This window comes from Vespa velutina, chromosome 7 (assembly GCF_912470025.1).
Source record: "Vespa velutina chromosome 7, iVesVel2.1, whole genome shotgun sequence".
Lineage (NCBI taxonomy): Eukaryota > Metazoa > Arthropoda > Insecta > Hymenoptera > Vespidae > Vespa > Vespa velutina.
Genome location: NC_062194.1, coordinates 1,805,989 through 1,821,378, shown reverse-complemented (window position 1 = coordinate 1,821,378; position 15,390 = coordinate 1,805,989). Strand labels below are relative to the sequence as shown.

General features: G+C 30.1%; 2 protein-coding genes and 1 non-coding gene across 5 annotated transcripts in view; 1 reads left to right on the top strand and 2 right to left on the bottom strand.

The window, feature by feature from the left end:
- LOC124950341 (period circadian protein-like) overlaps positions 1-3,344 on the top strand; it is a 211,749-nt gene extending 208,405 nt beyond the window's left edge. Inside the window, exon 4 of the mRNA XM_047496884.1 lies at positions 3,316-3,344. Within this exon, the coding sequence (XP_047352840.1) occupies positions 3,316-3,329 (14 nt within the window). The 3' untranslated portion in view covers positions 3,330-3,344. The remainder of the gene's footprint in view (positions 1-3,315) is intronic.
- LOC124950339 (neprilysin-1-like) overlaps positions 1-14,220 on the bottom strand; it is a 14,992-nt gene extending 772 nt beyond the window's left edge. Inside the window, exons 1-12 of one of the 3 annotated variants that reach the window (XM_047496874.1) lie at positions 14,000-14,220; positions 13,157-13,735; positions 10,727-10,958; positions 6,164-6,202; positions 3,977-4,222; positions 3,383-3,591; positions 2,646-2,825; positions 2,189-2,400; positions 1,024-1,240; positions 719-901; positions 355-517; positions 1-263 (exon numbers count right to left, since the gene is read on the bottom strand). The exon at positions 1-263 is cut by the window's left edge and continues 54 nt beyond it. In XM_047496874.1, the coding sequence (XP_047352830.1) occupies positions 1-263; positions 355-517; positions 719-901; positions 1,024-1,240; positions 2,189-2,400; positions 2,646-2,825; positions 3,383-3,591; positions 3,977-4,222; positions 6,164-6,202; positions 10,727-10,958; positions 13,157-13,267 (2,055 nt within the window). In that variant the 5' untranslated portion in view covers positions 13,268-13,735; positions 14,000-14,220. Of the gene's footprint in view, positions 264-354; positions 518-718; positions 902-1,023; positions 1,241-2,188; positions 2,401-2,645; positions 2,826-3,382; positions 3,592-3,976; positions 4,223-6,163; positions 6,203-10,726; positions 10,959-13,156 lie in introns of all 3 variants that reach the window. The other 2 variants (XM_047496873.1, XM_047496875.1) reach the window with 2 other exon arrangements.
- On the bottom strand, positions 8,031-8,112 carry Trnas-aga. The gene has a single exon. It is a non-coding gene; the product is annotated as a tRNA-Ser (tRNA).
- Positions 14,221-15,390: the final 1,170 nt, after the last annotated feature.

The following is a 15,390-nucleotide window of genomic DNA, read 5'->3' as shown; positions in this document are numbered from 1 at the left end:
TCGGCCATTTATGTAAAGATCAACTTCTTGTAATTTGTAACGGGAGTACTGATCTACGATACACTGTGCCCTCTCTCGAAATGCTTTAATGGTCGCATTATTCCACCACTGCATCATATTGCCATCCTTATCAAATTGTCGTCCCTTGTCATCGAATCCGTGAGTTATTTCATGACCAATCACAACACCGATTCCACCGTAATTCAATGATTTAGGAAAGTGCTGAGAGTAGAAAAGCGGTTGCAGTATACCAGCGGGAAATACTGAAATCCATAACAATTGGATACATTTTTTTTTCAAACACCTCTCTTTTTATCCTTTCTCTCTTTATCTATATATTAACGATCAACTTACCTATGTCGTTTTTATTTGGATTATAAAACGCATTTAACACGGCCGGCTCCGTGGACCATTTATCCTTGTCGACCGGTTGACGTAATTCTTGAAGATTGTGATATGCGTCGTATTTATGTACCGCCAAAACATTTTCCAAAAAATGATCCTCCGTTATGTTCAACTGAAATTATTTCTATTTGATGTGAACGTTTACAGGGATAATCTGATGGATTTTTATTTTAAATTACGTTTTGATGAGAACAAAGAAAATCAAAAAAAAAAAAAGAAAAATCTGGTGATCGATATTTTGGATATCGAATACACATATACACAAACGTACATAGACACACACACACACACACACACACACACACACACATACCGTCACATATTCGAAGGAAAGTTTGACCGGATCCTTCAAAAATTCTGGATAACCGATTCTCTCATTCATTGAATCAGCCTTTCCTTTGGCAACGGTCCTGGTTTCATCGTCCATCCATTGATTCTCAGCTAGCAATTCATTAAATGCTTCGCGTATAGTTCGTATCATTTCCAATGCTGTTTCCTATAATAATAATAATAATAATAATAATAACAATTATCAAAAAGGTATTCACGATGAACTCATTCATACTTCTTTGATATATATATATATATCACAAAACATAATTAATAGCTTTAACGAACCTTGCTCTCGTGATTAAAATTGTCACGTATGAAAAGTGCACCCACAGCCATTCCAAGATTCTTATTGGTCCATTCTACGCATTGGGACCATCTGTTTCTCTCGCTTAGAATTCCTGATAATATCTTACGAAATTCAATTCTCTTTTGTTGATACTCGTCTATCATATGCGGCATTATGGACATCACCAATCGCCATAATATATAATTGTGCAACGTCCTTTAAAATAGGAATAATAAATATTACGATGAAATCAAACGAAAAGAAATTCTAATGAAAAATTCATAATAAAAATAGCAATTGAATTGCCGGGTAATATTATTTTTAACGGGATAGAAGCATTGATTGGAATTAAAATTATTGATTCCAAGAGCGGTGGGAAATACAATTTTACGTTGGCAAATTTAACGATGTTTTAAAAAGCGTTATCGATGTTATGAGATCGAAAGGGGGAAAAAGAAAAAAAAAAAAAAAAAGAAAAAAAAATAGAAAAAGGAACAAAGCCTAAAAGATATTGAAATAGTCGGAAATTCAATTTTCACCGGGAAATTTAATCATTTTTTAAATGATTTCGATCGAAAAAGATAGAAAAAAAAAACATGATCGGGAGATAAAAGCTCTTGGGTTTTTAAAAAGCTGTTGGAAAAATGGAAAGAAAAAAAGAGAAAAAAAGAACCCCGGAACAAATCGGAAATCCTATTTCAACGGGCAAATTTTAACCTTCGACTTTTTGATTCGATGAAACGATGATAGATAAAAATGTGGAGTATTAAAAAAGGGATATTACGATGTTACGAAAAAAAAAAAAAAAGAAAGAAAACTAAAAAAAAAAGAAAACAAGAACGAACTAAAAAAAGTCGAAAATTCGACTTTTTAAAGGGTAAATAAATTCAATCAAAGGGGGAAGAGGGAGGGGAAGTTTAAAGTAAAATAAAATAAAATAAAATAAAATAATAGAATAAAGAAAAAATGGATAAAATGTTTCTAACGATACGTTCATCGAATTACGATCTAAGATCAATCGAAATGTTATGCAAATACACGATGTGGAAAGGGAAAAGAAAAAAAAAAGGAAAAAAAAAAAAAAGAAAAGAAAGAACAATACGATTGGATATTTTTCACAAGTACCCAAGTACCCAATAATTAATTGATATAACAAATAAATACCTGCGATCGGTTTTCTGTACGATACGACCCATTTGTAGGAAATAGGGCATCGCGTATGCCACTAGTGGCTCGTCCTCGGTAATCGGTGCGCTTATGAATTCCTCGAGATAAACTTTCCATTTAAGTTGCGGCACCTCTTCCTGTAGTTCCCGCAACGTTAACTTTCTATAGATCATTGAGGTATCATGCCTGTCGGCCTCGGGCAACGAAGCCTGCGAGATATTAAAAAGATACAAAGAAAGAAAGAAAGAAAGAAAGAAAGAAAGAAAGGAAGGAAGGAAGAAAAACTAAAAAGGGAAAAAGCAAACAAAAAAAAATGTTCGGCCATTCTTAATTTGATTTAAATTCAATGAGAAAGAGAGAGAGAGAGAGGGAAGAATGGAAAGATTGGAAAAAAAAGAGAAAAAAAAAAGAAAAAAGAAAAGAGAAGAAAGAAAGGTAGACAAAGGACACGTACATTGGCAAGTTGTTTTTCAAGGGCGATCACGCGATTAAACTCGAGTGCTGCATTTTCACGATTGGCGCCAAGTAAAACAGCCACGTTGGTCATATAACGATGATAAGCATCCAATTCAGCCTCGCTGTTCTTCTTCAGATAATAATCACGACTGGGTAATGCCAGCTGCATTTGATCCAGCTAATCGTGAAAAAATCAATGAGAAACGAATTTCGTTAATTAATCGCCAAATTAATTATATACTTTCTTTGATCGAGATTTTGTTCCCCTTTAAACGAGGATCGCGATATCGATCCATACTTTTTGATTGGGAATTTCTTTTTGCTTTTTCATTTTTTTTTCTTCTTCTTTTTCTTTTTTTTTTTCTTTTTTTTTTTTTTTGTTATAAGTCACATCGTATATAGATGGTTTTTGCATTTATTTTTTCTTTTTTTCTTTTTTTTTTTTTTTTTTTTTTTTTTTTCTTTATGAAATTTACTTCGGATGAACGCTTAATGAATCCTGATTGGTAAATTGAATTTTATTTATTTATTTTCTTGTTTTTTTTTTTTTTTTTTTTTTTTTATTTTTTTAATACTTTATTTCGTTTTTGTATTTGTATTCGTTGTCGTTGTCGTTGTCGTTGTTGTTGTTGTTGTTGTTGTTGTTGTTGTTGTTGTTGTTGTTATAGTTGAAAACGAATAAAAAAGAGAATGTCATGCATTCGTCGACCAAGGGGCCTTACTTTGCCGGCGCACCTGCAGGATGTTGGTTGAGGAATTCTTGTCGTCTGGGCCAACCCATTGCTCCATTAGAACGCCCTCGTTGTATTCACCACGTAGGCGACCCAAGAGAACCTCGATTGGATAAGGTGGTGGCTCCCAAGATGCTCCGATAACTGCTGGCCAACCACCAAGTGCTGTCAATGTTTCCTTCAAAGGTCTGTCACCGATCTCCCGTATGCGAGCTGCAAATTCATCGATTATGAAAAGCAATAGAAAATTTTTATTAAAATCTTCGTTGTGATAGGGAGTCCTTTTGCTAGGAGAATCGATTTTGTTTTTTATTTTTTCTTTATATATATATATATATATATTTATCTCGAATCAATAAAAGAAAGGAAAAGAATTGTGCGCGAACGCAATTGATTAATTAATTTATTTTACTTTCCCTTTTTTCTTTTCTTTTTTTTTTTTTTTTTTTTTTTTTTTTAATTTATCATCAGTCATTAGTGTAAAAATTCAAATGTTGCAAAAATACGAGAGAGAGAGAGAGAGAGAGAGAGAGAGAGAGAGAGATAGTTTTGGGGAGTACCGTTAATTACATTTCTGTAATTTTTTTTTTATACCCACGGATGTCCATGCACGATTTGTAGAACATTTTGGCCTTTAGAGTTGCATGATTGTCGTTCTCGTTCGGTGATTCCTCGAGGACACGTTTCAGAATGATCTGGAGTTGATCAGCTAGTACCTCGAAGGTACTGATGGAACTTCTATCTTCTGGTATCACGTGCAAACGATTCCAAGCACCGCATGCGTATTGAAAAAAGTTAACACAGGGTGCAACAGTCTGGTCCATCGCTGAGAGCAAACTTGCGGCTGTATATATGTAAAAAAAATCATTAAACTTCTATTTAATTTTAATTACTTTCTTCTTTTCTTCTATCCTTCCTTCTTCTTTTTTCTTCTTGTTTTTTTTTTTTTTTTTTTTTTTTTTTTAATATTGAAAAAAATTACAACGATACTTTCCTATCAGTCCTTTGATAAAAATTATTTAACTAATTATTAAAATTGTCCAAAACTATTGTCACGAGCTATTATCGAATTAATTTAAAACAAATCGTTGCTTACATTTACCATTATTTATTTATTTATTTAATAATTTAATTAAATTTGCTAGAAGCCAACGCGATTTTCCACCCCTCTCCCCCAAAACGAGCAAAATTATCCGATAACGAAATTATCCAGAAGGATGATTAATATCGTGACACGACTTAAGTGAACGACGTCGATTTAATGAGCTGTCGCGTACACCGTCGTAAATTAATTGCAATCCTAATTAATCTTTACACCTTTAGGCTAAATATCGTTAAGAAATAATTAGATATTTCATGTGAAAATCAAATATTATAAAATATACATTTTCAATATATAACAGGCATGTATATGTATATACATATATATAGAAAAAAGTAAGATAAAAATTTATTTATATAAATATATATATTATATACATATATATATATTTATTTTTTATTGTATATTACTCGCAGTATAAAATAAATATTTAATGTATATTAAAAAATATATATATATATATTTTTTTTTTATAAATTAAATGAAAACAAACACATACATATGAAAAATAAATATAATAGATACAAATTTTATAACAAAATATTTACTTCATGTTACATGCAATATGCGCGTTGCAAGATCAATAGTAAGAAAAAATGAAAGATCTATAAATAAATAAAAAAATATATATATATAAATAATTAAATAAATAAATAAATAAAAATTTATTAATTGAACGTCTATCATAAGTTATATTCAATATCTATGTATATATGTACTGTACAATCGACGATGATAAAAAGAAAATTAAAAATTCGTATCGACGGAAGGAAAAAAAAGAAAAGAGAGAGAGAGAGAGAGAGAGAGAGAGAGAGAGAGAAAAAATAACAACTAATTATTCAACCATGATGTATATATATATATATATATATTCAGATGCAATAATGGAAGGAAACATTGTGAAAGGGGAGGGGACGAATTCGATGAACGATAATTATTCGCCACGAGACACACTAATTCGATTTTGTGGATGTTGCTCGCGTTAGATAACGTAAACGCTTTCGTTGGCAAGCTTGTATCGTTTTCGATCAACGTTTCAATTAATCACGCTCGACGAGAGCTCATCATCACCGAGCCATCCCTGATTTTCCAACGATTTTCAACGCGATCATCGTCATACGTGTTCGGTTCAAGAGAACGACGTGTTTTTAATTAATTAATTAAAAAATATTTTTAAAAAATATACGATATATGATCAACGTCGAATATAATCGATAATATAATCGACGTTTCCAATTACATTTCGATTTATTTATTATTTAAAGCTGTCTCTCTATCTCTCTCAATCATTCACTCAACTCAATCACTCTCTCTCTCTCTCTCTCTCTCTCTCTCTTTCTCTCTCTCTCTCTCTCCCTCTCGTTCCAATGTTCATTATAATCTAATATAAATTTTATTATAAAATTTTTTAATATTTTAGTCGACAATTAGGCGAGTTGACGGAATTTTTCTTTTTTATTTTCTTTTTTTCTCTTTTTTTTCTTTTCTTTTTATGACGAAAAAATAAATTTAATTAAATCTTGAAGTCTCTTCGTGTGGATATATACACGTATACGTTTTTTGCATACCTATACGTACATAATACATACATAAATATGTATATAATAGACTTTTGTATGCGCTTTTTATATATTAACATTAAACTATCAGATAAAAGTTTTAATTTATATCGTAGGAACTTACCGGTTCTCACGCATTCTTCGGACATGCACACGTTCGGACCTATAAAAGAAACGATATTACAGTTTTAAATAATTTGTTAGAAAAAAATATTAATCGTGGATAAAGTTATCAATTAATTTCTTTCATCCACGATATATTTATTTATTTATTTATTTACTTCCTTATTTCTTTACTTATTTATTGCCTTTTCTTTTATATGTGCACTTTTTGTATTTTTTTTTTTTTTTTTTTTTTTTTTTTAAGATAATCGTTGAGATAGAAAATTCTACAACATGATTTGTCGGTATGTATAATTTTTATTTTCCTTGAACTTGTCTGGAAATCTCATCTCTCGTATATTATTTTCAATTTTTTTTTCCATTATTTTTTCAGAGAAATAAAGGAAGGGCATAAGCGATGGTCACTGGTATTCGTGATATACATGCAAGAAAGCGTTTTATCCAAACGCGAAGGAAAGTAACGATCGCCGAGAAATAATTTTGAAGAGAAAGATATAATCTCTGTGAGCATTTTTTACTGTTTTACTGTTTTACGAAACGAGAAGCTTCGAATGATACGAACGAAAAGAAGTAGCGAGTCCGTAGCGATCCAACGACTTTGATAATCTTATCTTATTTTTTCTTTTTTTTTCCCCTCGCCCTTTATTATGGACTCACCTGAGTGAAATTTCCCTTCTTTTCTTTTTTTTTTTTTTTCTTTTTCTTTTTCCCTTTCGTTCGATTTCATTTCATTCTCATATAAATGGCTATAAATGAAAATGAATAAATGAGAAATGTAAATGAGATTAAATTATTATATATATATATATATATATGTATATTAAGAGAATGTTATCTCTTTTTTCTTTTTTTCTTTTTTCTTCTTTTAATTAAAATATCGTTTAACAGTCATATTACTTTTAGTCATATTACTTTTTGTAGATAAAGATATATATATATATAATGAAAAAATTTTTTTTATTTTATTATTATTATTATTATTATTATTATTATTGTTATTATTGTTATTAATATTAGCAGTTATAAACAAAGACAATAAATTATAATTTTGTTATTAATATTATTATCATTATATTATTATCTCAAAGGTATATATATATATATATATATATATATATATATATATAAAATATTGTATTTTACTATTATTATTTTTATTATCAATATTGTTATGATATAACTCATTAAAATTTTATATACACGTCGAAGAAAAACCTTATATATATATATATAAGTATAATTATGTTTTATGTATTAGAAAAAGACAATGCATCCAACTTTCGCAATAATAATATACTTCTCCATTTTTCTTTATAATGAGCCTGAAACATTACTAAGCTGACTTACGTTTCAAAATATTATTTAAATCTCCCTTTCTCTTTTTTTTTTTTTTTTTCTTTTTTCACAAAGGAAATGAGTTCATTTAATCATCCTACGTATCTATTTATTTCTTCCCTTAGTAGAACAGGAAAGCGTACGTGATTCAAGTCACCAGAATAAAACTTTTCTACACTCGAGGGAAAATTCGTCCGAGTTCTTTCTATTGTTCTTGCGGAATGCAAGGGCAGAACGAAGATAAGGGACAAGGAGGGGAAGAGGAAGGGAGGGTGGACAGGAGGATTTGAATTATTAATTTGTTACCTTCGTTACGCGATCACGAACGACGGGTTTCTTTTTTTATTTTTTCCCCTATTTCATTTTTAGTTGGATTCGTTAGCGTTGGCAAGAAGAGATATAAAAAAAAAAAAAAAGAAATGAAAAGATCAATTTTTTTCTCGTGAAATTAATTAATTAATTTTTAAAAGATGTTGAAAAAAAAAAGACAAGAAAAAAAAATATGTATTAATTACAGAATTTTTTTTAAAGACCGCAGTCGGTAGGACTCGAACCTACGCTCCCAGAGGGAATCTGATTTCTAGTCAGACGCCTTAACCACTCGGCCACGACTGCTATATATTTTAAATATTGTTAATTTTCTTTAAATGTAAAACTTACATCTATAATTTCTTTTTTTTTTTTATTTTATTTACATGGGTATAATACGTATTAGAAAAGTATCATAAAACTATCAAAATACCATAAAAAAAAAATATCTCGAATTTTCCACGAAGTAAAGTATTTATTTAGTTACATACAGGAAGAAGGGGGACTGATGTCCTGCGGCCCGACAAATTGGGACCTAATAATATTCTTTTACGAAATCTTTCAGATTGATTTAATTATGTTTTCTTTCTTGTTTCTTTCCAGATCGTCACATTTCTGGTTCTTTCAGGTATCACGAACATGCAATAATTAATATTTCTAATCTCGATTAGAAACTTTTGAAACACCCCACCCATCCTCCCCGTCATTCCCAATCCATCCCATATTGCATATCTAATATTTATGGAAATTTAAATCGAAATAAACGAAGTCGAAGTTTCGTCTGATTTGAAAAAAATTTCGCAAGAGTTGATGATTGATCGATCGATCGATCGTGATTGCGAATTACGAAATGATGTGAAAGAGAAAAGAATTTAAAAAAAAAAAACAAGAAAAAAGAAGAAAAAAGATACCAAAAAAATTAAATAGTGAAGAAAAAGTTATGACGCCGTGTTATTTTCGATTAAATTTCGTAAGAAATTCATTCGTTCATTATATATATATATATATATATATAAACACACACGTGTATGTGTGTATCTCTTTATCTATTTTAATACGAACGTTAAAGATTTATGTCAACTATCGACACGATCTTAATGGAATCGAATCAAGTTGAGTCGAGTCGAGGCTATCGAGTCCTTCTACTCGAAAAGGCCAATTCCCGGATTGGTTTATAATCCTTTCACCAGTAAAAAAAAAAAGAAAAAAAAAAAGAAGCGACGTAACGATTAAATTAGAAAAAAAAAAGAATCCGATCCGGACAATCCGTTACGATCTGATCTGTCTTCACCAACGGATAAAATATCGCGTAATACCGACGTTTCTCAACATTTTATTCCATCAAATGAAAAATATTCGATATCCGTCAACGAAGAAAAATTATTTTTCTACGGGGTAATTTTTTATGATCCGTTGAAAGAAACAAAAGCAAAAATAAAAAAAAAAGAAAAAAAATAAGAACGAAATTTAAGAACGAAATTTTTTTTCAAACGATAAAAATCGTTTCAACAATAAGCTTGTGTTGGAAATGCATTAAATCATTTTATTACGTTCAAATATGTTTTTATAAAAAAAAAATATATATATATATATATAAAATATTAAAATTCTGTTACGTAATAATCATTGATCAACGAATATCAGAATAAATTAATGTTATTCAACGCATGAATTTTTGAAACGTACACAATAAATAATAATTAAAAGTTAAAAGTGTTTTAAAATTAAACACGTATATCTGTAACTGTTACAAATATTGAAAAAAGAAATGGAAATATATATATATATATATATATCAGTGACAAATAAAAACAAAATAAAAGAAAAAATATATGCAGATATATATTAAACAACAAAAAATTCTATTACATAATAAACAATAATTGAAAATAGAAAAAAGCATCAAAATTAAATACGTGTATTTGTAAGTAGCATAAATATTGGAAGAGAAAAAGAAAATATGTATACACATATAGATTAAAAAAAAAAATAAATAAAATAAAAAGAGAGAAAGAGGGAGAGTGAGAGAGAGAGAGAGAGAGAGAAAACGTATTTTATTTTATAAGAACATTTTCAAACGCGAACTATCACGTAGAAAGAAAATTCAATTGAAAACGAAAATGGACAAAAGGGAAATCTCATTCGAATTTCTAGCACGAGTTCGCGCAAACACGAATAACGATATATATTTTCGTAACACGTGGCAAGCATAAAATTTCAACCCCTCTCGTTAAAGCTCCGTATACTTTATGTTACGTTAGCGCATCGATATCTCTCTCGATTTTACTTCGTCTCTTTTTACTCTTTAACTCAAGGTCATTAACAAGGTCAACGAAGAAATTCAATGATTCGAAATAAATTCATGTCCGATTTAAAATCGATCTATATAAATATTGTTTAATATTTATTGATACGTTAATAGACGTAATAATTGCGTCTAATATAATAAAATCTGATATATATATTTTCTTTTTTTTTTTTTTTTTTTTTTTTTTATATAATAATCATATATTTATATATAAAAGGAAAAAGAAAATAAATTGATAGAAAAATGATCAGGAATGAAAAATTAATTTACGAACAAAAAAAATGTACGTATCATTTTCACTTTCAATTATTTTCACGAATCATTATCAACGAATTTAATAAAGGACATTATTATTTTCTTACGAAATTAATTACAATAATTTTCTAATTGCAACTATCAACTATATCGATCGATCGATGTTATCGTAAATGTGTCTAATTTGGAAAAAAAAAAGAAAAGAAAAAAGAGAAAAGAAAAAAATAGATGATGAGAAAAGAAAGAAAGAAAGAAAGAAAAGAGAGAGACGAGATGGACGAACGAAAAAAAGAAAAAGAAGAAAAACAAAAACAAAAACAAAAATAAAAGGATAAAAAAAAAGGATAAAAGACTCACGTGGCTCTTGGACGCATTCCCGCGTTGTATTCAATACCAAGACAAGTAGAGTTAATAGAGAAATGCCGAGCAATGTGGCAGCCAATATGCCTAACATTTGTTGTCTAGCAGGAGCCCCACTTCGTCTTCTTGTTACCGAAGTGGCTCGTGTTATTCCAGCAACCTGTCTTCTCGTATTCGTTGGATGAAGAACGCTTGTCACTGTTGTACCACCTCTCGGCCCATAGGTAACCTTCCATAATCGATGAAAAGAAAAGAAAAAAAAAAAAAAAAAAAAAAAAAAAACAGAAACAAGAAACATCGATTAATATTTTTTTACGGATAGATTCAATCCACGGATAACATAGATCCATGAATCCATAAATGAAATTGATACATAATATTATTGATAAAGAGATAACATTCTAATGAGATTTCAAATAAAATAATTCTCAACTAAATCCGACATTTTGTCGTTATATTGAAAAATAAATAAACAACGATAAAAGTTTAAAAAAGTTATGATTTATTATTTATGAAGTTATTATTTATATGCCGTATTATGTAACGTTTCATATTATATACCGTAGTATTGATTCTATTAAATTATATTATACTGGATATATCGTACAGTATATAGTGTTATAAATAAATGAATAAAAAATATTTCAACCCAAGGATATCATATCGCATTATTTAATGACAATGGAGTTTCGGTAAAAAGAGAAAAAGGAAAGAAAAAAAAAAAAAAAAAGAAAAGAAGTAATAACAAACAGGAAAAAGAGAAATACAAAATGATATTTAAGAAGAACGATTAAAAAGAGAAAGAAAAAATTAAAACTACCGTTGAATCATTTTATTAAAAAAAAAAAAAAAAAAAAAAAAAATAATAATAATAATAATAATAATAATAATAATAATAATAATAATAATAATATGCGATAAAGTCAGGGAACGATTAGCGCGTAACAAATAAAAATTCAATGTGTTAACCCTTATTAAAACGAAAAATTATTATTGATGAAAAAATTATTTCCAAGGTCGAAGAAATCAACAACTTCTTTCGTCGTTTCAATGATTCGTTCCAATGCGAAGATTTCTGAAGAAGAAAGAAACGCGTATAATATAGAAATCTTTGAATACCACTCTCTTATAACATTGATATAAGAAAATGAAGATGAGCGTACTTCGAGGATGCTTCAAACTTAGGAAAATGAAGTAGGAGAAGTTTGCTCGTTTCACAGAGTACATAAGTATTATATACCTAATCTACATATCAACCTTATCTATCTACTTCATTCTATTTTCCCCTAAGTTTCCTACTTCTTCATAGTTTATTGTTTCTACTTCTTTTTCTTCCTTTTTTCGTTACTTTTTATATTATTTTTCTTCTCTTTTTCTTTTTTTTTTGTTTTTACTTTTCTCTCTCGATCCATCTCATCGTCGATTTATTCAGTTATCGACAGCCTTTTAAAAGTTTATTCGTTCTCAAAGAAGTTACTCCATTACTATGATATCGTTTCTTTCTTTTTTTCTTTTGCACAAGAAAAGGGAATCTTTGATATCGACTTTTCAAATATCGAATATATGTGGTATATATATTTATATATGTGTGTGTGTGTATATATATATAGATATATATATATTTAAAAATACAAAAATAACTAGCCATGCAAATAATGTATAAAACTTTTATGTTTAAGCTCTTTTTTTCTTCTTAATTATCAATACTATATATATATATATATATATATATATATATATATATATATGTACATACATATGTATGCGTATGTATATGTATATATGAATGTACGTGTTTATAAAAATTTTATTTCTTTCTCTTCTTTTTCTTTTCCTTCTTTTTTTTTTGTTTCTTTTTTTATCTTCTTCTGTCATTTATATATCTATCAGATCTGCACGCCATTAAACCTACACTCTTCTTTTTGCGATATACATACATACATACATACATACATACATACATACATACATACATGCATACATCTTAGTTTATCAACGATGCAGGTGTCTCTTTAATTGGCCGAAATTAACTTCGCGTTAATTATACGTAGCTTTTATTATGTTCTCGATCGATGAAATTATCTACCACTGTTAAAGGTGTATTTCTACTAATGCGAAGTAGGAAAAATCAATTATTACTTTGTCATCAAGAGAAAAAGAAAAAGGAACAAAAACTGGCGGTTCAACGGCGGGAAACGGTCGTTAAAAAATTTTCTTACGTGTTCTCGTGACTTAAAAAAAAAAAGAAGAGAGAAAAAAAGAGTAAGAATAAAGTATGAGAAAAGAAAAAAGAATATAAAAAAATTAGAAAATAAAAATAATAAGAAAACGAAATATTGTTCGAAGATCATCAAGACATAGATTATATAGATATTTGTTTTCTTTCAAATTTTATATACATATATATATATATATAAATAATCATACCTGAAGTGGACTTCCGGTTAGTGAAACGTCTTGTCCCATGGGAGACGTGGGTTCATTTTGTTCCGGGATAACATTAGCCCTGATGTATCCGTTATTACTTTCCGACTTCATCCTATTAACCCTTTTGCTACCTCACCCTTATACGTTTAAAGAATGATACAAGAAAATAAAAAGATATCTTTCTTCGACAATAAATATTACCTATGTTATTTCACTCTCTCTCTCTCTCTCTCTCTCTCTCTCTCTCTCTTTCTCTCTCACTCTCTCTGTCTGGCTACACGCACGAAATCAAATATATAATATTTGATTTTTTCCTTCTATACGATCTAATCCTCTGTTCTTAGAATGAAAAATCTTAGAATGAAAGAACAAAAATAAAAGAAAGGAAAAAAGAAACAGAAGTTTATCAATCGTCACACGTTATTCGAATCGTCCTTGAAATTTTTTCTTCTTCTCTTCTTCCTCCTCCTCCTCCTCTTCTTCTTCTTCTTCTTCTTCTTCTTCTTCTTCTCCTTCTTCTTCTCTTTTCAACCACTCACGTACGAGCTCGAAAAAATTCATAATCCACGCAGTCGATATCTACGATGATAACGAATGAGAATATAAAGATAGAGATAGAAGGAGAGAGAGAGAGAGAGAGAGAGAGAAAAGAAACTAAAGAAAGAACAAATAAAAAAAAAGAAATTCGAAGACAGCGAAGCAAAAAGAATGAAAGAGAAGGAAGAGCAAAAGAATATTCAAAACAAAAAAAAGAAAAACGGAAACAAGATTCAAGAAAGAAGGAAACGCGAGATAAAACTTATTGTCGGTAAATTTCAAACGCGAGAAGGAACAACCACTCACCGAGACGAATCAACGCGCTCTGAGCTTAGCAGCTGGCCTGCCACCTCTCGCAGCCCCTTTTCATATCCTCTTATTTCCCTCTCCACTACGAAGGAACGTCCCCCCTCTCTCTCTCTCTCTCTCTCTCTCTCTCTCTCTCACTCTCTATCTCTTCACATTCTCTATCTCTATATCTCTCACTCACTCACCTATATCCTTCTCTGTTTCCGTCTCTCTCCTTCTATCTATCTATCTATCTATCTATCTATCTATCTATTTATCTATCATCATTTTTTGTTTATACCTGCTACAAATATGTATATATATCTCTTTCGCCCGCTCTCTCTCTCTCTCTCTCTCTCTCTCTCTCTCTCTCTCTCTCTCTCTCTCTCTCTCTCTCTTTGTCACTCTATCTCTATCACTCTCTCTCTCTCTCTATTTTGTTCTCACTCACTCACCTATATCCTATAGTGTCTCCGTCTCTCTCTATCCATCCATCCATCCATCCATCCATCTATCTATTTATCTATCTTCACTTTTAGTTTATACCTGCTACAAGTACGTATTTCTTTTCTCTCTCTCTCTCTCTCTCTCTCTCTATCTATCTATCTATCTATCTTTCTCTCTCTCTTTCTCTGTTTCTATCTGTCACTCTCTTTCTCTCTCATACAAAATATTATTTATCTTTATCAAATATTATTACATATCTTTATTTTATTTATAATCTCTCTCTCTCTCTCTCTCTCTCTCTCTCGCTCTCCCTCTCTCTCTTTGTTTTTCACTTTTTCAAAAGAATATCATCTATCCTTGTTTTATTTATATCATCCAATGTAATTTCCCTTTTCCTTCCCTCTCCCTCTATCTCTCTCTCTCTCTCTTTCTCTCTTTATCTATGGCACAGAATATCTTCATCGGTCTACCTTCGTTTTGTTTACACTATAAGGTGGTGGAAAAGCAAACTATAAGAAGGGGTGGGAGTAACGTTGACACGGTTCGACGGTCAAGAGGGAGGGTGAACGTACATCGACTTCGGTGTCTTCACTTTCCCGCTCTATTATCACTCACTCACTACTTTCTTCCTCCTCCTCCTCCTCAATCCCCCTTCTCTTTCTTTCTTTCTCTCCCTCTCTTTCTCTCTCTCTCTCTCTCTCTCTCTCTCTCTCTCTCTCTCTCTCTCTCTTTCTGTTGTCCTTTTCACTCCTTCAATTCTATTAAATTCTTCTGAATCTTTTTCTTTCTCTAATATTATCTCTCTCCCTCTCTCTCTCTCTCTCTCTCTCTTTCTTTCTCTCTCTTTCTTTCTCTCTCTTTTTCTATACTAAATTATGGTTCGAAATATCCTGCGGGACTAGCTCGACACTACTTCGATCCAGGAAGTTGACACAGTAAAAGGAGGACGAGTTCGCGCATAC